The 22,703-nt window shown below is 41.8% G+C and overlaps 1 protein-coding gene across 1 annotated transcript in view; it reads left to right on the top strand.

Moving 5' to 3' along the window:
* Positions 1-22,703, top strand: part of MAP3K15 (mitogen-activated protein kinase kinase kinase 15) — a 157,229-nt gene that overhangs the window by 96,921 nt on the left and 37,605 nt on the right. The window contains exons 10-15 of the mRNA XM_054471806.2: positions 4,062-4,212; positions 5,895-6,002; positions 9,398-9,447; positions 12,097-12,192; positions 18,826-18,913; positions 21,179-21,312. Of these exons, the coding sequence (XP_054327781.1) occupies positions 4,062-4,212; positions 5,895-6,002; positions 9,398-9,447; positions 12,097-12,192; positions 18,826-18,913; positions 21,179-21,312 (627 nt within the window). The remainder of the gene's footprint in view (positions 1-4,061; positions 4,213-5,894; positions 6,003-9,397; positions 9,448-12,096; positions 12,193-18,825; positions 18,914-21,178; positions 21,313-22,703) is intronic.

The raw sequence follows: 22,703 nt of genomic DNA, 5'->3' as shown, positions 1-22,703 counted from the left end.
TGTTTTCCATTTGCTTGGTAGATCTTCCTCCATCCCTTTATTTTGAGCCTATGTATGTCTCTGCAAGTGAGATGGGTTTCCTGAATACAGCGCACTGATGGGTCTTGACTCTTTATCCAATTTGCCAGTCTGTGTCTTTTAATTGGAGCATTTAGCCCATTTACATTTAAGGTTAATATTGTTATGTGTGAATTTGATCCTGTCATTATGATGTCAGCTGGTTATTTTGCTCGTTAGTTGATGCAGTTTCTTCCTAGCCTTGATGGTCTTTACAATTTGGCATGTTTTTGCAGTGGCTGGTACCAGTTGTTCCTTTCCATGTTTAGTGCTTCCTTCAGGAGCTGTTTTAGGGCAGGCCTGGTGGTGACAAAATCTCTCAGCATTTGCTTGTCTATAAAGGATTTTATTTCTCCTTCACTTATGAAGCTTAGTTTGGCTGGATATGAAATTCTGGATTGAAAATTCTTTTCTTTAAGAATGTTGAATATTGGCCCCCACTCTCTTCTGGCTTGTAGAGTTTCTGCCAAGAGATCAGCTGTTAGTCTGATGGGCTTCCCTTTGTGGGTAACCCGACCTTTCTCTCTGGCTGCCCTTAACATTTTTTCCTTCATTTCAACTTTGGTGAATCTGACAATTATGTGTCTTGGAGTTGCTCTTCTCGAGGAGTATCTTTGTGGCATTCACTGTATTTCCTGAATGTGAATGTTGGCCTGCCTTGCTAGGTTGGGGAAGTTCTCCTGGATACTGTCCTGCAGAGTGTTTTCCAACTTGTTTCCATTCTCCCCGTCACTTTCAGGTACACCCATCAGATGTAGATTTGGTCTTTTCACATAGTCCCATATTTATTGGAGGCTTTGTTCGTTTCTTTTCTTTTTTTCTCTAAACCTCTCTTCTCGCTTCATTTCATTCATTTGATCTTCCATCACTGATACCCTTTCTTCCAGTTGATCGCATCGGCTACTGAGGCTTGTGCGTTCATCACATAGTTCTGGTGCCGTGGTTTTCAGCTCCATCAGGTCCTTTAAGGACTTCTCTGCATTGGTTATTCTAGTTAGCCGTTTGTCTAATTTTTTTTCAAGGTTTTTAACTTCTTCGCCATGGGTTCGAACTTCCTCCTTTAGCTCAGAGTAGTTTGATCGTCTGAAGTCGTCTTCTCTTAATTCGTCAGAGTCATTCTCCATCCAGCTTTGTTCCATTGCTGGTGAGGAGCTGCGTTCCTTTGGAGGAGGAGAGGCGCTCTGATTTTTAGAGTTTCCAGTTTTTCTGCTCTGTTTTTTCCCCATCTTTGTGGTTTTATCTACCTTTGGTCTTTGATGATGGTGACGTACAGATGGGGTTTTGGTGTGGATGTCCTTTCTGTTTGTTAATTTTCCTTCTAACAGTCAGGACCCTCAGCTGCAGGTCTGTTGGAGTTTGCTGGAGGTCCACTCCAGACCCTGTTGGCCTGGGTATCAGCAGCAGAGGCTGCAAAAGAGCGGATATTGATGAACAGCAAATGTTGCTGCCTCATCGTTCCCCTGGAAGTTTTGTCTCAGAGGAGTACCCAGCCGTGTGAGGTGTCAGTCTGCCCCTACTGGGGGGTGCCTCCCAGTTAGGCTACTTGGGAGTCAGGGACCCACTTGAGGAGGCAGTCTGTCAGTTCTCAGATCTCCAGCTGCGTGCTGGGAGAACCGCTACTCTCTTCAAAGCTGTCAGACAGGGACATTGAAGTCTGCAGAGGATTCTGCTGCCTTTTGTTTGGCTGTGCCCTGTCCCCAGAGGTGGAGTTTACAAAGGCAGGCAGGCCTCCTTGAGCTAAGGTGGGCTCCACCCAGTCCGAGCTTTCGGGCTGCTTTGTTTACCTACTCAAGCCTCCACAGTGGCGGGCGTCCCTCCCCCAGCCTGGCTGCTGCCTTGCAGTTTGATCTGAGACTGCTGTGCTAGCAATGAGTGAGGCTCTGTGGGCGTAGGACCCTCTGAGCCAGGCGCGGGATATAATCTCCTGGTGTGCCATTTGCTAAGACCGTTGGAAAAGTGCAGTATTAGGGTGGGAGTGACCCGATTTTCCAGGTGCCGTCTGTCACCTCTTTCTTTGACTAGGAAAGGGAATTCCCTGACCCCTTGGGCTTCCTGGGTGAGGCAGTGCTTTGCCCTGCTTCAGCTCACGCTCAGTGCGCTGCACCCAGTGTCCTGCACCCACTTTCTGACACTCCCCAGTGAGATGAACCCGGTACCTCAGTTGGAAATGCAGAAATCACCTGTCTTCTGCGTCGCTCACGCTGGGGGCTGTAGACTGGAGCTGTTCCTATTCGGCCATCTTGGCTCCACCAAAAACTGTACTATAGTTTTGTAAGATGCTGCCATTGTTTCTTAGCACTTCATGTAAATCTAAAATTACCTCAAAATAACATGTTTAATTAAAAAGAAAATGAGTTTGAAATTTTGTCATTTTGTAATTGCTTTGAACTTTGAACTACAGCTGACCCTTGAACAATGTGGGAGTTAGGGGCTCAGTTGAAAATTCACCAAAAACTTAACTACTAATAGCCTACTGTTGACTGGAAGCCTTACCAATAACATAAACAATATTTTGTATTTTATATTTTGCAAAAAGTGCAGGATTTTCACAACCACTGTCAACTGCAGTGACAGCTTCATGAATTTCCTTTTCTATTTTTCCAGTGATTTTTAGGCTGGATTCATTTATCTTGAAATGGCAGCAGCCATAACTGCAGAACTCAGTCTGCAATACATATCAAGCAATTCAACTTTTTCTGGTAATGTCATGACTTTTCTCTGCTTCTTGGGAGCATTTCCAGTATCACTAGTGGCACTCTGTATGGGTCCCATGGTGTTATTCAAGGTTTATGGTGTCACACTAAACACAATGAAGAATGCATGAGAACCGTGAGTGATCACTTTTTACTATGATCTGCAATTTACTGGAGAGACGAACCTCTCAGGCAAAAATGATCATTCTCACACGGTGGAGTTTTTTTTGTTGTTTGTTTTTGAGACAGAGTCTCGCTCTGTTGCCCAGGCTGGAGTGCAGTGGCGCAATCTCAGCTCACTGCAACCTCCGTCTCTCAGCTTCAAGCAATCCTTCTGCCTCAGCCTCCCGAGTAGCTGGGACTATAGATGCCTGCCACTGCATCCGGCTAATTTTTGTATTTTTGGTAGAGACAGGATTTCACCATGTTGGCCAGGCTGGTCTTGAACTCCTGACCTCAGGTGATCTGCCCGCCTAGGCCTCCCAAAGCGCTGGGATTACAGGTGTGAGCCACCGCACTTGGCCACACGGTGGAGTTTTAAGCAGATACTTACAACAGGAGCTCACCACAATAGCAACAGGAGGTGGCTACGAAATTCTTACAGTAGTGCAGTATGCACTACAGTTAATTTTATGCAGTCTTGATATAATACCACATCTTTACATTTGTTTATATTTTTCTTGACTGGGAATGGTGCCATATACAATCTGTAAGTGTGTGTGTAAGTTTTGGTACATTTTAACTTTTTATAAGAGATTTGTTTATATTTTGGGTAGTAAATGATAAAATGGACCAGTACCTACATATATTTTATGCATTCATGGCATACCTAGCTTTTTCTAATTTTTTTTTTATATTTCTAGGCTGCACAGTTCATCTGCAAAGTTTTTCAAATTGTCGCACATCTCCAGAACATTTTCCAGTGTATTTATTGGGAAAAAAAAGTCCGTGTATAGGTGGAGCTGCGCAGTTCATACCTGTGTTGTTCAAGAGTCAGCTGTGCCTGCCCTTGTTATTTAAAACAGTTATCACATGCTTTCCAATCTCCACATTTTAGGCAGTAGGTACTAAAATTGAGGTTAGTTCAATGTTGGTAAAAAGCCACGTTGTGTTATTTTGTTGGATGGACTTACTTTGCCTACTGCTTGGGTTTTCTTAGTTTTGTGGCTGCTGAGCATTCGTTTATGAAGCACTCATGACATAATATGAATTTAAGTGAATAAAAGCTTTTGGAAAGCTTGTTTTAAAGGGACTTGAATTGAATTCAGTTTCTTTAGGAATCCAATATATTGCTGTTTGTGATTTTTCCAGGTACCTGCGATCATTAGTTCAGAACTTGTTACTAATTCGACGCTTCAAGAAACCCATTATTGAACACTCGCCCAGGCAAGAGCGGCTGAACTTCTGGTTAGATATAATTTTTGAGGCAACAAATGAAGTCACTAATGGACTCAGATTTCCAGTAAGATATGCTAAATCCATTTTTTTTTAAGATTAGGAAAAAAACTAGGGATTGGCGCTATTTAACTATTGAATACTCTGAACTGAAGAAAACCGTAGAGTAATTTTAAATGTTGGGATAAACATCAGTCTTATGTGAAACCAGCAAGTGATAGATCAGCTCACTCACAGATCATTGGCTGTATCCTCTATGGTAGTTATTCTCAATTGGGAGCAACTTTGTCCCCCTAAGGTACATCTGGTAATGTCCGGAGACATTTTTGGTGGTCATGACTTGGGGAGAAGGTGGCGCTACTGGCATCTGCTGGATAGAGACCAGGGATGCTGTTGAACATCCCACAATGCACAGGACAGCCCCCTCCAATAAAGAATTACCCAGCCCAAAATGTCTCTAGTGCCAAAGTGGACAAACTTTCCTCTAAAACAATGTAGCACCACGAGTGGAAACTTGGAATTCATCGTGGTTTCCTGTTAAGCTTTGGTTTGCCTCTAAGGCCACTAATTGATATTTAAAACTTATCAAAAAGGCAGAATTGCTTTTAGCTTTTCATTGAGTTTTTGTTTTAATGTTATGACCATCTTAGAGTCATGAGTGAAATATGTGACTGTCTTGGAAATTGAACTTCAGATAATTGTGTTCCATATTTATGTTTTGAGAATTTGTGAACATGCCATTTCCAAGAATTTCATTAAGCATCTAATAAAAGATTGTTTGAAATGATTATGATAATTATTTTGTTGCCGGTTAATAATACATTTTAAAATCTTTTTTTAGTTATGAAATATTTCAAACCTACTGAAAGGTACAAAAAAATAATGGAGCAGACAACCGCGTAATCTCTAACCAGGTTTAGTGATCTTAAACATGTTGCTTTATTTGTTTTGGTGATTTATTCCCTCTCTCCCTCCCCATCTCGCCCCTCCTCTTTCTCTTCCCCTCCTCTTTTTTTTTTTTGAGATGGAGTCGTGCAGTGGTGCGGTCTCGGCTCACTGCAACCTCCGCCTCCTGGGTTCAAGTGATTCTCCTGCCTCAGCCTCCTGAGTAGCTGGGATTACAGGTGTACACCACCACACCCATCTAATTTTTGTATTTTTAGTAGAGACAGGGCTTCATCATGTTGGCCAGGCTGGTCTCGAACTCCTGACCTCAGGTGATCCGCCCGCTTTGGCCTCCCAAAGTACCCTCCTCTTTCTCTCCCCATTTTCTTCCTTTGGCCTCCTTCTTCCCTCCTTTTCCCCCTTTTCTCTTTCTTCCCCCTCTCTTCTTTCTCCCCACTTTTTCTCTCCCCACTCTCCTCCTCCTCCTCACCCTCTTCTCCCTCTCCTCACCCTCTTCTCCCTCTTCTCCCTCTCCTCACCCTCTTCTCCCTCTCTCCCCTCCCCTCCTCTCTTTTAACAAAATAACACCTTACTGATGGGCCATCACCTCTTTTTTTATCTCCTTGCATCTTTTTTTCCCCCCCCCCACCGAAGAGATGGCATCTCAATATGATGCCCTTGAACTCCTGGGCTCAAGTGATCCTCCAACCTCAACCTCCCAAAGTGCTGGGATTACAGGCGTGAGCCACTGTGCCTGGCCCTCAGTGAGGATTTATTGAGTATGGACCTCCCTGCCTCCTTGCTGGGCAGGGTGTGCTATGTTTTCCACCCATGTACGTTAACAGGCATCTGTTCTTGTTTCAGGTTCTGGTGATAGAGCCAACCAAAGTGTACCAGCCTTCTTATGTTTCCATAAACAATGAAGCCGAGGAGAGAACGGTTTCTTTATGGCATGTCTCACCCACAGAAATGGTAAGGAGGAAAAATCACTAGCAATTTAATCAGAGATTCAATTTTCAAATAGGAGAGTCTAGATGGTAGTATTTTGAAGGAAAAGGCACCCATGTTTAACTTCTGAATTATGAGAATATATGAGAGAGTATGATCACAGATGAGAGAAAGTAGGTTTTTCCATTATGTGTGTGTGTGGGCATGTGTGTATGTGGGCATGTGGTGAGGTGTGGGGGTGGGGTAGTGTGTGTGTGTGTGTGTGTGTGTGTATGTATAAAAACATTAAAACAAATACAGGTTTGTTTGTTTTTTTATAGTTAAACCATAAGGAAGTGGGTAGAGGATACAGGCTGGTGTGTTGTTTCACAGCTGTAGTCCCAACACTTTTGGAGGCCGAGGCAGGCAGATTGCTTGAGCCCAGAGTTGGAGACCAGCCTGGGTGACACATCAAAACCCCGTCTCTACAAAAAATAAATTTAAAAAGTTAGCCGGGCGTGGTGGTGCACACGTGTAGTCCCAACTAGTTGGGAGGCTGAAATGGGAGGATCGCTTGAACCTGGGAGGTCGAGGCCACAGTGAGCTATGATCGCACCACTGTGCTCGAGCCTGGGCAACAGCGAGACACTGTCTCTAGAAAAATAAAATAGTAATATATTTTTAGAAGCACTTATACTGGCTTTCTTGATATTCCTCAACCATTACTGGATCCTGTGGCTTTCCAGATAAAACTCAGACTCTTTTACTAAGTGTTCAAGTCCCTCCCTATATAATCCTGCCCCCTCCCTTCCGCCCTCAGTGCCAGTCAGGCTGTCCTCTTACTAGCCCCTGAGCTGCCCCTGCGGGAGCTCCTGTCTCCCTTTTCATTTCCATCCTCGTTCCTTTTGGGATTTCCTTCTTCCGATTATCCAAGTCCTAGCTTTTGCAAAGTCGTCTTTAACCACCCCTGCATTCCTTCCACTGAGTGTCTCTAGGCTACCAATTGCCTGTATCATGCACAGAAGAACATCCTAAGAATGCCCATACATGACTTCTATATGTTTGTAGCTGTAGGAGCTACGGAACAGTTACTCATGAACAAATGCCTGTTGATTATGACATAAAATGTGTTATTTACTTAACTAGTAAATGTTCCTCCCAAATGAAGAAGTTCTCTAAAGCCACCCTGGAATAGACCTGCCATTGGGGAAGACTTTGGAAACTCATGTGGCTAAGCTTTCTGTATATGTGCAGCCTCCTGCAGGTGGCTGTGGGTCAGACAAGACTCTCTTGAGTCTGCCCTGGCTCCCATTTCTGTGCCTGAATCCAAAGGCCGACTCCTGCTGTCTGCCACTATCCTCTCTGCATGACTTTGGACTCATGTGTCCTCTGAAGTACACTTAGCCTTTCTGTGCAGTTGGATGTGATTTGCTGGCTTTCATATTCTCATACCCTCTTATGAGAAGCCTCCAGTGGCTTCCCGTCTCATGCAGAGTCAAAGCTGACATCCCGAGGGTGGCCTAGAGGTCCTGCATGATTTGCCCATGAGCTCTCCAACCTCCTCTTCCACTCCCATCCCGCTCACTCCACTGTAGCCATATTCGCCTCTTTGTTGGTCCCCGAACGTGCCAGGCACACCCCTGCCTCAGGGTCTTTGCACTTGCTGTTCCCTCTGCCTGGAACTCTTCCCCCAGGCATCCGTGTGGCTTCCTCCTTCCCCCGCTTTAGCTTTCTGTTCAGAAGTCATCAGCGACGCCTACCCTGAACATCCTGTTGAACAACGTGACCCCCTGCCCTATCTTAATGCCCTTCCCTGCTTTATTTGGCTTCATAACAGTTTTCACCGCCCCCCATGGTATGATTTTACTATTTAATCTATTGTCCATCTCTCTTCACTCACATGTAAGGTCCATGAGGGCAGGAACTTTGTGGTTCTCTGCTGTGTCTTCAGTATTAGTGCTTTGCCTAGCACATACATGGTAGGTGCTTGATCAACACGTAAGACTAAAACTTCTCCCATCGGAAACCATCTTCCCAGTCTGTTCCTGTTGTCATTGCTCCAGGATGGCAAGAAACTAGTCATGTGCCTGCTCATGGCCGTTCTCTTAAGCCAAATGCTCAGTCACGTGGTTCTCATATTTTCTTCCCTGGGTGGCTTAGTTGGTCACTTGTGACATTCCTCAGGCCAACCAAATGGATTTTTGTTTGTTTGTTTTGTTTTTTGAGACAGGGTCTCACTCTGTCACCTAGGCTGGAGTGCAGTGGAGTGATTTTGGCTCACTGCAACCTCCGCCTCCCAGGTTCAACTGATCCTCCCATCTCAGCCTCCTGAGTTGCTGGGACTACGGGCGTGTGCTACCATGCCCAGCTCATTTTTGTATTTTTAGTAGAAACGGGGTTTCAGCATGTTGGCCAGGCTGGTCTCGAGCTCCTGACCTCAAGTGATTGCCCCCGCACCTCAGCCTCCCAGAGTGCTGGGATTACAGGTGTGAGCCACCACGCCTGGCCCAAATGGATTTTCCTACTTAAAATTATTTTCTGCAGTTGTGATGTATTGATGTTATTGCCTATGGATTTTCCAAAACTGGAGTTTCAGATGTTCCTTCTCAGGCTTAGCTTTGTGCAAAGTGTAATGGTAGTGAAGGGAGGGGACCAAGTTAGTTTTTGTTTGTAAGTGCAACTTGGTGCTGCTTGAAATCCCAGTTAGTTTTTTTATTAGTCATGGTAGGCTAGCTTCTAAAACAAACAGCCCCCAAATCTCAATGTCTTAACATGATAAAAGTTTATCTATGCCTCATGTCATATCCAGGTTGCAGAGGGTGGCGGTGGGGGGCATTCCATCTTGCAGTGGATGGGGAAAGAGGAGATAGAGGGTTGCTGTGGAGTTTTTGAGTCAGGCCTGCAGGTGATGCACAGCATTCCTGCTCACATCCCATTGGCCAAAACTCCACCGTATATCTCTCTAGCTGCAAGAGAGGCTGGGAAATGTAGTTCAGCTCTATGTTCAGGGAGAAAAGGAAGACTGATGAGTGCTGAAAGGTGTCTGTCATAGTCTTGTCTCTCCCAACATTTTTGCAAGTCACTCAACTTAGGTGGGCTAGTCCCGTGCTTGTTTTAGAGTTTGCCTACTATGTTGACAGAAGATGAAAAACCACTCACTGTGTTTTTATTCTATGCTTATTATTTCTATCTGAAACTTCAATTATTTCAAATTTACATCATTTAAACTGGATTAGAGATACAAACGAATTTTTATAATACGTAAGAAAACGTTTCTGGTGTTCCATGTTATACAAGGTGTATTGCTCTAACCTGTAAAAAAAAAAAAAATCACTACTGCAGGTAAAGTAGCAGAAATGATTGACCATAGAATGAAACAAAAAAAAATCATTTGCTTAAAAAAACTCAAACTATTGACTTCTGTCTTTGATAACTTGCAGAAACAAATGCACGAATGGAATTTTACAGCCTCTTCCATAAAGGGAATAAGGTAAGAACATAGGAGAAAATGGAGTTACTGTTTTAATGCAAATGATGATAATGTTTTATGCACTTTAATGTTTCCACTTACTCATAATATGGAATGTTCTTATTTTTAATGAAATCCAAAATGGACTCTCTTCTATTATGTTGTCCTGCCTGAGCTAGTTATTAATACTAGTGTACTCCTAGTAAGAACTTCTTGGGTTATTATAATAGAGTAGCTTTGCTCATACTCAGCAGACTAAACTCACTTGTGTCATTTTTTTAAAGAAGTGATCTGTAGGAAGAGAAGATGTATCTTTTTTGAGCCAAAGATGTTCAAGTGCTCAGTGACTCTGAGAACTGAAGCCAGGAGATGATTAGTGGTGACACTTGCGTTGGGGTCTTATGGACAGAGTAATGGAGGCGGGAGATTTTTTTCAGGGAGGACATGAGGTGGTGTATTCTGGGGAGAGGCGTAGCTCTTGCATTTTGGATCAGGAGTGGTGACCGTTTGAGCCTGAGCTGTGTGGCCTTACCCAAGCAGGGCTAAACATCTCAGCTGCACTTGTCACCCTGGCAGCTCATTCGAGGGTGAGACTGGCTGTGAAGTAGATGTGAGTTCTAATCTCTCTTTGCTGGGTGATGTTAGGAAAGTCACTCAGCTTCTCTAAGTCTCAGTTTCTTCACTATTTTCTTCAAATAAAGGGCTTGGACTAGAACATTCCTTTCAATGATTCTGAGGCTACCTCAGCCACTGAATGAATCCCCAGTTACTTCCAGACATAGTGTGATCCTGTCCTGGAAACATCAGTATTGAAATTAGGATACCGTCAACATCACTTAAAAGGAGGGAAATAATTTAAGTACAAAGTAGTGCATTGGGATGATACTGCCCAGGAAATACAAGGCAATTTGAAATACACTAAGCAAAGCATACACAAAGCAGCAGAAAAGGGAATAAAATATGGTCTCTGTCCTCAAGGAGTTTATAGTCTCATGAAAAGGAAAGGTAAGGTATTTGTGAAATAATTTATTGTGGTAGCACGAGAATTTCTAGACTCGGAAAATATCAGGACATAGTATTTGTGGCCACACAAGGGAAATGGAAATAAACATGGCATTGTAGCTCAAGAAAGGCCTTTAAATGTTTGTTATCTGGTCCATCTCCACCCAGTGTCTGTACCTGACTCTACAGCTCATCCAACAAGCAATATTCAGCTTGCCTGAACATAGCTAGTGACAGAAAATCTGCTAGTAAAATATGTATTTTTATTTTTTTAATTATTTTATTTTATTTTATTTTTTTGAGACGGAGTCTTGCTCTTTCACCCAGGCTGGAGTACAGTGGCACGATCTCGGCTCCCTGCAACCTCTGCCTCCCGGGTTCAAGCGATTCTCCTGCCTCAGCTTCCAGAGTAGCTGGGACTACAGGCGTGTGGCACAATGCCTGGCTGATTTTTGTATTTTTTGTAGAGTCAGGGCTTTGCCATGTTGGTCAGGCTGGTCTCGAACTCCTGACCTCAAGTGATCCGCCCGCCTCAGCCTCCCAAAATGCTAGGATTACAGGCGTGAGCCACTGTGCCTGGTGAAGATTTTAAAAAATGTATTACTTAGTAATTAAGTTGTGTTAGAGCAGGTATTCAAGAACCTTCTGTTTGTGCCTCCTCATAGAGATACCTCTAGGTGCCATTTCAGCCATCAGTGGGGATTTACAAAGGGCCTGAGGGCGTATCAGCGTCGCCCCACCCCTCCCCGGGACCGATGTGACCTGAAGAGTATACTTTGAGCGTTCCAGAGGGTCTCCAACTAACTGTGGTAGTTGCTTTACAGATTGATTTTCAAAACCTGCTCACTTATAATCTAGTTCTAATTCTTTCTGAATCTCCTCTGTACTCTTGGTGTTCCAACCCAGTATTTGTCATGCAATCTATAACATGAAGAATGGTCTAGGACAGTTTGGATCTCAGCAAGAGATAACTTAGAAAGGATGAGATAAAGTGGCTTCAGTTGTTTGAAGAGACAATTATAGAAGAGAATCTAGCCTTCCTCTCCATAATACCTCCTGGCATGAGGGCCACTGCACTCTGACATACAATCTACTAGCAGATTTCCTGTCACTGGCTATGTCCAGGCAAGCTGAATATTGCTTGTTGGATGAGCTGTAGAATCAGGTACAGACCCTGGGTGGAGATGGACCAGATAACAAACATTTAAAGGCCTTTCTTGAGCTACAATGCCATGTTTATTTCCATTTCCCTTGTGTGGCCACAAATACTATGTCCTGATACTTTCCGAATCTAGAAATTCCCTTAATACCACAATAAATTATTTCACAAATACCTTACCTTTCTTTTTCATGAGATTATAAGCCCCTTGAGGACAGAGAACCATATTTTATTCGCCTTTCTGTTGCCCGTATGCTTTGCTTAGCACTGAATTATATTAAGAGTAAGTTCATATTAAGGTCAGTTGATAAATACAAACTCAAATATAAGCAAGATAAATGTCTGTGGTATTTAAATTTCATAGAGAAATAAAAGGCAGACTTGGGGGGTGTTTGTTAAAACATTAATGAATCTTTCAGAAATTGATAAAATAGAAGAAAAGATTGTCTCTCAGATTTAGAATGGGTATCATAACTTGTGTATAAACATTATGCTTTGAAATTTTACAGCCTATCAAAGTTTGATGAACGGTGTTGTTTTCTTTATGTCCATGATAATTCTGATGACTTTCAAATCTACTTTTCCACCGAAGAGCAGTGCAGTAGGTGAGTTACAGCCAATTCAGGTATTTGCGATGTAATTATGGCGGATCATTTTTAAAGGGCCTTTGTTCTGAAAGATATTTACTTGCTATTACTGTCTTTCTTGAAATGTTAACTTACATCTCAAAAAAGCTCCAAAATTTCTATAATTCACATAGCAGGTAATTCAGCTATTTAAAATACACAACTTGGCCAGGTGCAGTAGCTCACGCCTGTAATCTCAGCCCTTTGGGAGGCTGAGGAGGGTGGATCACCTGAGGTTAGGAGTTCGAGACCAGCCTGACCAACATGGAGAAACCCTGTCTCTACCAAAAATACAAAATTAGCCGGGTGTGGTGGCGCATGCCTGTAATCCCAGCTACCTGAGAGACTGAGGCAGGAGAATCACTTCAACCCGGGAAGTGGAGGTTGCAGTGAGCTGAGATTGTGCCATTGCACCCCACCCTGGGGAACAAGAGCGAAACTCCACTTCAAAAAAATAAATAACATTCAGCATTTTTTTAGTATAGTCATAGTTTTCCAACCAACACCATGATCTAGTTTTAGAATATTTTCATCACCCCCACAAGAAACCCACTATCCATAGAGTCATTCCTCATTCCCTCAACCTTGCCCCATCTTGGCCCCAGCCCTAGGTAACCATTAATCTTTGTGTCTCTGTGGCTCTGCCTATTCTGGCCATTTCATATAAATGGAATCATACATTATGTGGTCTCTTGTGACTGGCTTCTTTCACTTAGCATAATTTTTTTAAAGGTTTATCCATGTGTAACACGTATCAGTACTTCATTTCTTTTTGTGGCTGAATGATATTCTTTTGTATGGCTATACCACAGTTTATCTGTTTGTCAGCCAATAGGCATTTGGATTGTTCGCACTTTATGACAATTATGAATTGTACTTCCCTGAACATTCACGTGCAAGTATTTGTGAGAACATGTTTTTATTTCTCTTGGAGTCAAATTGCTGGGTCTTATGGTAACTCTACATTTAACCTTTTGAGGAACTGCCAGACCATTTTCCCATTTTATATTCCCATTAGCAATGTATGTGGCTTCCAATTTCTCCACGTCTTTGCCAACACTAGTTATTATGTGTCTTTTGAGTATTGTAATCCTAGTGGATGTGAGGTGGGATCTCATTGTGGTTTTGATTCGCATTTTCCTGACGACTAATGATACTGAGCATCATTTCATGTGCTTATTGGCCATTTATATACCTCTGGAGAAATGTCTATTCAAATTCTTTGTCCAATTAAAAAAAACTTTTTTTTTCTTTTTTTTTTTTTTTTCTTTTATTATTATTATTATTATTATTATACTTTAGGTTTTATGGTACATGTGCGCAATGTGCAGGTAAGTTACATATGTATACATGTGCCATGCTGGTTTATTTTTGAAAATATTTACAGCCATAGGAAAGTTTCAAAATACAATACAAAGAATTTCCATATATGTTTCACACAGAATTTCTCAGGGTTAACCCATTACCACATTGGTTTTACATTCTCGCTCTATGCATATGGTTATTTTTTTCTGAACTGTTTAAAAGTAAGTTGTAGACAATGCTCCATTATCTGTAAATACTTGAGTGTATTTTGTAAAAACAAGGATACTGACTTATGTAATTACAGTACAGTTATCTAATGAGGAAATTAAGATAGATATAGTACTATAATCTGCAACATTTATCCAAATTTTACTTAGTGTCCCAATGATGTCTTTTATAGCAAAACAAAAGGTTTTTCCTCTGGTCCACGTTCCAATCCAGGATCACACGTTGCGTTGAGTTGTCACGTCCGCATAGTCTCCTTTCACCTGGAAGAGTTCATCATCAGTCTTTGTCTTTTTTGACTTAATACTTTCCAAGAGTACAGACAGTTTATTTTGGGTAGTCCTTTGACTTGGATTTGTTTATTGTTTCCTCATGAGTACACTGATGTTATGTATTTGGCAGGAATATCACAGAAATGATGTTGTGTCCTTCTCAGTGCCTCATAACAAGGGACACAATATCTCCGTGTCATTATTGGTGATGTTAACTTGATCATCTGGTGAAAGTGGTGTTTGCCAGCTATATCCAAACTTTGCCCACTTATAATTGGGTTATTTATCATTTTATTATTGATTTTAAGAGTGATATATACTTATATATGTGCTATATTTTTTTTCTTCATGCAAGTTCTTTATCAGATATGATTTGCAAATGCTTTTTCCCATCCTGTAGGTTGTCTTTTCACTCTCTTGATGGTATCACTTGCAGCACAAAAGTTTTTAATTTGGATGAAGTACAACTTACCTATTTATTTCTTTTGTCATTTGTGCTTTTGGGTCCTGTCTTAGAAGCTTTGTCTAACCTGAGGTGTTCTATGGTTTTTATGTTTTCTTCCAAGAGTTTTATAGTTTTAGCTTTTATGTTTAGGTTTTTGACCCATTTTGAATTCATTTTTGGATATGGTGTAAGGTAGGGGTTCCAACTTTTATTCTTTAACATGGATTTTTGGTTGTCCTAGCACCATTTGTTGAAAAGACTATTCTTGAAAAAACTATTCTTTCCCTGATTGAATGCTCTTGGTACTCTTTTAGGAAATCAGTTGACCGCAAATGTAGGAGTTTATTTCTGGACTCTCAATTCCATTCCATTGTTTTGTATGTCTATTCTTAATGCAAGCGCCATGCTTTCTCTATTACTGTGGCTTTGTAGTAAGTTGTAAAATCAGGAAATGTGAGCCCTCCAACTTCATTCTTGTTTTTCAAGATTGTTTTGTTTATTGTGGATGCTTGCATTTCCGCGTAAATATTAGGATCAGCTTATCAGTTTCTGTAGAAAAATGGCAGCTAGGACTTTTACAGGGAATACTTTGGATATCTAGATCAATTTGGAGAGCGTTGCCATATTAACCATCCTGGCTTCCAATCCATGAACACAAGATGGATTTCTATTTACTTAGGTTTTTTTGAGTTTCTTTCAACAATATTTTTGTAGTTTCAGTGTACAAATTTTGTATTTCTTTTATTAAATACGTACCTAAGGATTTTATTATTTTGATACTGGAGTTTTTTTAATTTCCCTTTTGTGTGTTCACTGATAATGTATAGAAATACACTTGATTTGTAAATGTTGATTTTGTAACTTACAACCTTGCTGAACTCATGTATTACTTCTAATGGGTTTTATTGAATTCCTTAGGGTTTTCTGTGTGCAATATCATGTCATCTGCAGATACAGTTTTAGTTTTTCCTTTCCAACCTAGATGCCTTTATTTTCCTTGCCTAATTATCCTAGCTAGACTCTCCAGCACAATGTGGAATAGAAGTAGTGAGAGTAGACATCTTCATTTTGTTCCTGTTTTTAAGAAGAAAGAAGTTAGTCTTTCATCGTTAAGTATGATGTTAGCAGCAGATTTTTCATAGATAATCTTTATCAGATTGAGGAAGTTCCCTTTATTCATAGTTTATTTGTATCATGTAATTTGAGAAAGTCTTAATTCATTGTGTCTCAGACAATCATTGTCACAACATATTTAAAGATTAGGCTAAGCTGGGTGTGGTGGCTGATGCCTGTAATCCTAGCACTTTGGGAGGCTGAGGAAGGAGGATTGCTTGAGTGGGCAGTTAGAGACCAGCCTGGGCAACATGGTGAAACCCCGTCTCTGCAAAAAGTACAAAAAAAAAAAAAAATTAGCTCAGCATGGTGACATACACCTGTAGTCCCAGCTACTCAGGAGGCAGAAGTGGGAGGATCACCTGAGCCTGGGAGGTTGAGGCTGTGGTGAGCGGTGATCATGCCACTGCACTCCAGCCTGGGCAACAGAGCAAGACCCTGTCAGAAAAAAAAAAAAAGAATAGAATAGAATAAATAGCAGACTAGGGAATCATTGGATCATAACCTTCAATTTATAGTATAAAAAATGCTGCCACATATAAATTGGTGTAAAAGTAATTTCAGTTTTTGCCATTAAAAACCTAATATTAAGCAGAACATCTTTTTACTACTACAAAATGTGCCCTTTTGACCCTCATTAAGTACTCAGTGCCTTTTTAAATACATTTTAATAGTTTTTTTATTGATGTGTAACATATAAACAAGTTTGTAATGTGCACTTAAGTGTACAGCTTGATCAATTTTGATATATATATACATTCTTGTACCTGCCTCCCAGATCAGCACCCCAGAAGTTGCTTTGTGCCCCTTCACAGTCATTAAACTCCCTCCAGTGATAACTATTTTGATTTTTACCACCAATGGTTAGTTTCACCTGTTCTTGACCTACAAATAAACAGAATCATGTAGTTTGTACCCTTGTTTCTCACCTCTTTCCCTTAAAATAATATTCATAGCTGAGCATGGTGGCCCACACCTGTAATCCCAGCACTTTGGGAGACTAAGGCAGGAGGATCGCTTGATCCCGGGAGTTCAAGACCAGCCTGGGCAACACAGGGAGACCCTCGTCTCTACAAAAAATAAAAAAATTAGCTGGGCGTGGTGGTGTGCGCCTCCAGTCCCAGCTACCTGGGAGGATGATGTGGGAGGATTGCTTGAGCCTGTGAGGTCGAGACTGCAGTGAGCTATGATCACGCCACTGCACTCCAGGCTAGGTGACAGAGTGATACCCCATCTCAAAAACAAGAAACAAAATGAGATCCAACTGTGAAGTGTGTATCAGTTCATTCTTCCTCTGTGTAGCATTCTGTTGTGTTCCAATTTATCTGTTCTTCTATTAATGAAGACTTGGATTGTTTCTGTTTGGGGGCTATTATGAAGAAAATGACTATGAACATTCTTATATGTGCCTTGTGGTGAACATATATGTTGATTTCTATTGAGTATATATCTAGGAGTGGATTACTGGATTATAGGGTAGGTTTGTCTTCAGCTTTGGTTGTTGATACTGCCAAGAGTTTTCCAAAGTGGTCATGTCAATTTCCACTCCCACTAGCAATGTATGAGAGTCCCAGTTGTTCCGTATTCTTAAGAACAGTTGATATCATCTTTTATTTTTTTCTGTTGAGACAGAGTCTTGCTCTGTTGCCCAGCCGGAGTGCAGTGGCACAGTCTTGGCTCACTGCAACCTCTGCCTCTCGGGCTCAAGCAATCTTCCTACCTCAGCCTCCTGAGTAGCTGGGACTACAGGTGTGTGCCACCACACCTGGCTAATTAAAAAAAAAAAAAAAATTGTAGAAACGGGGTTTTGGCCACGTTGCCCAGGTTGGTCTCGAACTCCTGGCCTCAAGCAATCTTCCCACTTCAGTCTCCCACAGTGCTGAGGTTACAGGCGTGAGCCACCACACCTGGCTGATACCGTCTTTTAAATCTTAGTTGTTCTGTGAGTGCATACCATATGTCTCTTAAGAAGCCTGACTATTGGGTTATCCAGCTTTCAAAGATTAGAAGAAAGGGTAAGATGGGTTAGTTAGAAAAAAGAGCATTTTAATGGTTTATGGAAATTATCCTGAAATGTACAGTATTCCTCCTTGACATCTTAAGAGAGAATTGTGAGTAAAAATGTTCTAATGAGTCAAGATGACTTGTATCCAAATAAACAACTACACAAGTTTGGGAAGTGGCCCAGTAGAATTTGTGAGGAAGGTTTATGGGTCAATATTAAGCATGTTCTGTGTCAACAGAATGATGTGGCCGCCTTATGCGTTTCCTCCTTACCATTCCCCTTATACAACACCCTGTATCTTACTGAGAACTAGATTGTCTGTACTTTGAGAGGTGATAGTCCCACTATCCTTAGCATTGATTAGATTCCCTCTGAACACCGGTCTTGGGGCCAGACTTCAAGAATAATACAAGAGGCTGGGTGCGGGGGCTCATGCCTCCCAACACTTTGGAAGGCGGAGGTGGGAGGATCATTTGAGTCCAGGAGTTCGAGACCAATCTAGGCAACATAGTGAGAACCCGTCTACAAAAAATACAAAAATTAGCCGGGCTTGGTGATGGTTGCCTGTAGTCTCAGCTGCTTGAGAGGCTGAGGTGGGAGGATTGCTTGAGCTCAGGAGGCTGGCTGAGGCTGCAGTGAGCCATGATCACATCACTGCACTCCAGCCTGGGCAACAGAGCGAGACCCTGTCTTTAAAACAAAACAAACCAAAAAAAAGAGTAACACAGGGACGTCATCTGAAGAATTACCTGCTAGTAGAGTAACTCACACGTCCTGGGGAAAACAGTGATGGGACAGAAAGGAAAGACTTATAGGGACATGGTAAAATTATGTGCATTTCTAATGGGTGTTAAGTAGAAAAATGGTTAATTCTAAGCAAACTGTGGATGGAACACACATAAAAGAAGTCTTTGATTCAATAAAAGGGAAACATTTCTCATTAAGATCTTCCAAGAATGAGCTGTCTTTGGGAGGTAATGAGTTCTCTGTTGCTGGAGGTACTCACGCATCAATTGGTCAACCAGTTGGTGGAGATACTGTATAGAGGGGATTCAGGTATCACATTGATAGTTGCCCAAGATTCGATAACCACTAAAGTACCATGTCAAATCAAGGAGGGGATCGATTGTTCCATGACTTGTAAAAGTTTGGTTTATATTTAAGTACAGTTTAATAAAGCTAAGTTAAAAACAAGGAATGAGAACAATTCTGAGTTGGCAATGTATTTGTGACATTTGCTGTTCTAGATTTTTCTCTTTGGTCAAAGAGATGATAACCAATACAGCAGGCAGTACAGTGGAGCTGGAGGGAGAGACCGATGGAGACACCTTGGAGGTGAGTCATGGACAACCTAGAATATGGAAAACATTGATTGTGTGTTCGATGCTTCAAGAAAATGTCCCATCTTTCTATAAAAATCGTCTGTTGAGTATGTTTTATGAACCTGCCAGCCATCACTGCATGGTTCCCAGAGATAATGTTTAACGTGTCTCCAGAGAAGAATCTCATTACTTTGGGATTCTCTCAGTTAGAATGCTTAAGAAAAATTTGGCAATGGACTAGACTAAAATTTCCTTTTGTGTACAACCTATGAAAGTTTTCTCTAAGCTAGTAAGTAATGTCTGTGAGACTACAAGAGAATTAGTTGGCCAACTGGAAGCAGACTTTTTATGCTTAAAATGACTTTAGTTATAGCTATGTGCATATAGTATATTAAATATAACAACTTTAAAATCATTTTAAAAAGTAGGCTCATCATAAGCTCTTTTGAACAGCACAGTTATAGTCCACAGTTACTAAACCATTGTACATGTGTTTAAATCTTGCCCAGTTATTCAGATTTGCCACTCACTCAGGTTCTTCCAGTGATTACAATTTAATGAGATTTTACTGTACTTTCAGGTTAGACTGAAAGGAATTCCTTAAGGTTTCTTTCAGAAAATATCAAAAGGATTCATTTTAATAATTGAGTTAACTACTAGAATTCTTAGGTCAGGACCAGAGTTTGTTGTAAAAATGAACTGAGCAATGGTGCTTTGAGGGCAGCAGGTGTGGGGATCGGAGGGACGTGTGAGGTAAAAGTCTTCTATGGAGCAGGTAAAAGTCTTCTATGGAGCAGGCTGATTGCTAGTTACATCAGGCACTGATGGAGATCCTTTAGTAACCGTGTTTTTGTTTTTTTTGTTTTTGTTTTTGTTTTTTTTGGAAACAGGGTCTCACTCTGTTGCCGAGGCTGGAGTGGAGTGCAGTGGCGCAATCTCGCCTTACTGCAACCTCCGCCTCCTGGGTTCAAGCGATTCTTCTGCCTCAGCCTCCCATGTAGCTGGGACTACAGGCACCCGCGACCACGCCTAGCTAATTTTTGTATTTTATTTATTTAGAGATGGAGTCTTCCTCTGTTGCCCAGGCTGGAGTGCAGTGGCGTGATCTTGGTTCACTGCAACCTCCACCTACTGGATTTAAGCGATTCTCCTGTCTCAGCCTCCTGAGTAGCTGGGACCACAGGCACATGCCACCACGCCTGGCTAATTTTTTGTATTTTTAGTAGAAACGGGGTTTCACTATGTTGGCCAGGCTGGTCTCGAACTCCTGACCTCAGGTGATCTACTCGCCTCGGCCTCCCAAAGTGCTGGGATTACAGGCATGAGCCACACCACGCCTGGCCTAATTTTTGTATTTTTAGTAGAGATGGGATTTCGCTATGTTGGCCAGGCTGGTCTCAAACTCCTGACCTCAGGTGGTCCTCCTGCCTAGGCCTCCCAAAGTGCTAGGATTACAGGCATGAGCCACCGTGTCCAGCCAGCCCTTTAGTAATCTTAATTGTCATGAACATCCCTAGAAGTAGATGGGAAAGGACACCCACATACCCGCCGACTATTCCGTGTATAAGCTGCACTTCTGTAAGTAGAAGCAGTGGAGCATGCAAAATAACAGAAAGAATTGATTGCTGCCTCTCTGCTTTAAATAAGTGTTGCTCAGCGTACAGTCACACTTGTTTTAATCATCGAGAAGAATCAAACGCATCTGTATGTGACAGTTTTTGATGGGAAGATGGGGGAACAAAATAGTAATGCTAATTGTAAATCAAGTTTTTGTACTAGGTGTTTACTACTAGATCCGTATGCCTGAAAGAGTGGGGAAGCCCCAGCATATTTACTTTTTGTATTAAGATAATGTTAATTATATTGACCTTCAATTCCTTTCTGGGTTATTGAAAGATATTTGTTTCCTGACAACTTGATAAGGGATTATGCAGGAAGACACCTAGTCGGGTTAGTCAGCGTGCTTAGAAGCAGTTTTAAATTGCATCATTAAAATGGGGAGGAATTTCCAAAAGGTGAGCCAGTTATATGCGAACCATATTTTTAATTTTCTTGGATTCCATTTCATAAAGTCATACTATGAGCATGTGAATAATGGAGAATTCTACCCCTTTAAAGTCATTTAATGAAAAGGGCCTAAGCTAAGCACTGTGACTTGCCTGGCACTCAAATAATGTTATTTATATTGTTTTTAGTTGCTAGACAACTCTGGGGGCCTTAGAGGGCTTCTCTGCTACAAGTTGTATGCTTTTTTGTCCTTTTGTTTTTCCTTCTTCAGTATGAGTATGACCATGATGCAAATGGTGAGAGAGTTGTCTTGGGGAAAGGCACGTATGGGATTGTGTATGCTGGCCGAGATCTGAGCAATCAAGTGCGAATAGCCATCAAAGAAATCCCGGAGAGAGATAGCAGGCAAGTCCAGGCGGGCCTTCCGCATTTCGGGTGCCGTCTCCACACCCCAGATCCCATACCCACCGCTGATGGTGTGGAGGAGTTAAGGGCAAAAGCATTATGTTACCACAAAACCTGTCATTCTCTTGTAATAGGGGTGATCTTTTTTTTTTTTTTTTTTTGAAATGGAGTCTCGCTCTGTTGCCCAGGCTGAAGTGCAGTGGCATGATCTTGGCTCACTGCAACCTCCGCCTCCCAGGTTCAAGCGATTCTCATGGCTCAACCTGTAGCTGGGATTACACCACGCCCAGCTGATTTTTTTTGTATTTTTAGTAGAGACAGGGTTTCACCATGTTGGTCAGGTTGGTCTCGAACTCCCGACCTCAAGTGATCTGCCCGCCTTGGCCTACCAAAGTGCTGGGATTCCAGGCATGAGCCACCGCACCCAGCCAGGGTGATGTGCTTTTGTTTTGTGTATTATAGATTGAGAAAATGGAAGAACTACACTTCAGAGGCACGTGGATTGCAGAGGATCATATTTTAAAAGAAAACTTTTGTTGTGTTTCCACCCATCAGCTAGGTCTAAAGTTTTACATTTTTTGCGTAGTTGTTTGCAAATTTATATACATTTTTGAGATGAAGTCTCACTCTGTCACTCAGGCAGGAGTGCAGTGGCAGATCTCGGCTCGCTGCAGTCTCCACCTCCTGGGCTCAAGTGATCTTCCCACTTCAGCCGCCTGAGGAGCTGGGACTACAGACACACGTCGCCATGCCTGTCTAATTTTTGAGTGCAAATATAATTTTTAAATATTACTGGGTTATTTTAAATTTACATTGTAGCAGTTGAAAATGGCTATGATTTGTTCAGATGCATCATTGTGGAAAATTACATGCAGTTAAAAAAAATCAGATTTTTGCAGTACAGAATTTTTTTTAACATCCTACCCTTCATCCTCACACATGGATTTTGGACTGTTTTTCTACCATTAGTACTGCTTATTCATTTCTTTGACTTTTTTTAGTTTTAAGAAATGTTTGTTTCTAGCCGGGCATTGTAGCTCAAGCCTGTAATCCCAGCACTTTGGGAGGCTGAGGCAGGCAGCTCACTTGAGGTCAAGAGTTTGAGACCAGCCTGGGCAACATGGTGAAACCCCGTCTCTATTAAAAATACAAAACTTAGGTGGGTGGGCATGGTGGCGCACACCTGTAGTCCCAGCTACTCGGGAGGCTGAGGCACGAGAATTGCTTGAACCCGGGAGGCAGAGGCTGCAGTGAGCCGAGATTGTGCCACTGTATTCCAGCCTGGGTGACAGAGTGAGACCCTGTCTCAAAAAAAAAAAAAAAAAAAAAAAGTTTAAATTTATACCCCCACCGAATGAGCATTGCAATGTTGACTGCAAAGTGTTTCTGCA

This window comes from Pongo pygmaeus, chromosome X, assembly GCF_028885625.2.
Source record: "Pongo pygmaeus isolate AG05252 chromosome X, NHGRI_mPonPyg2-v2.0_pri, whole genome shotgun sequence".
In the NCBI taxonomy this organism is placed as follows: Eukaryota; Metazoa; Chordata; class Mammalia; order Primates; family Hominidae; genus Pongo; species Pongo pygmaeus.
Note: the sequence above shows the minus strand (reverse complement) of the source record. Positions and strands in the feature narration are given on the sequence as shown.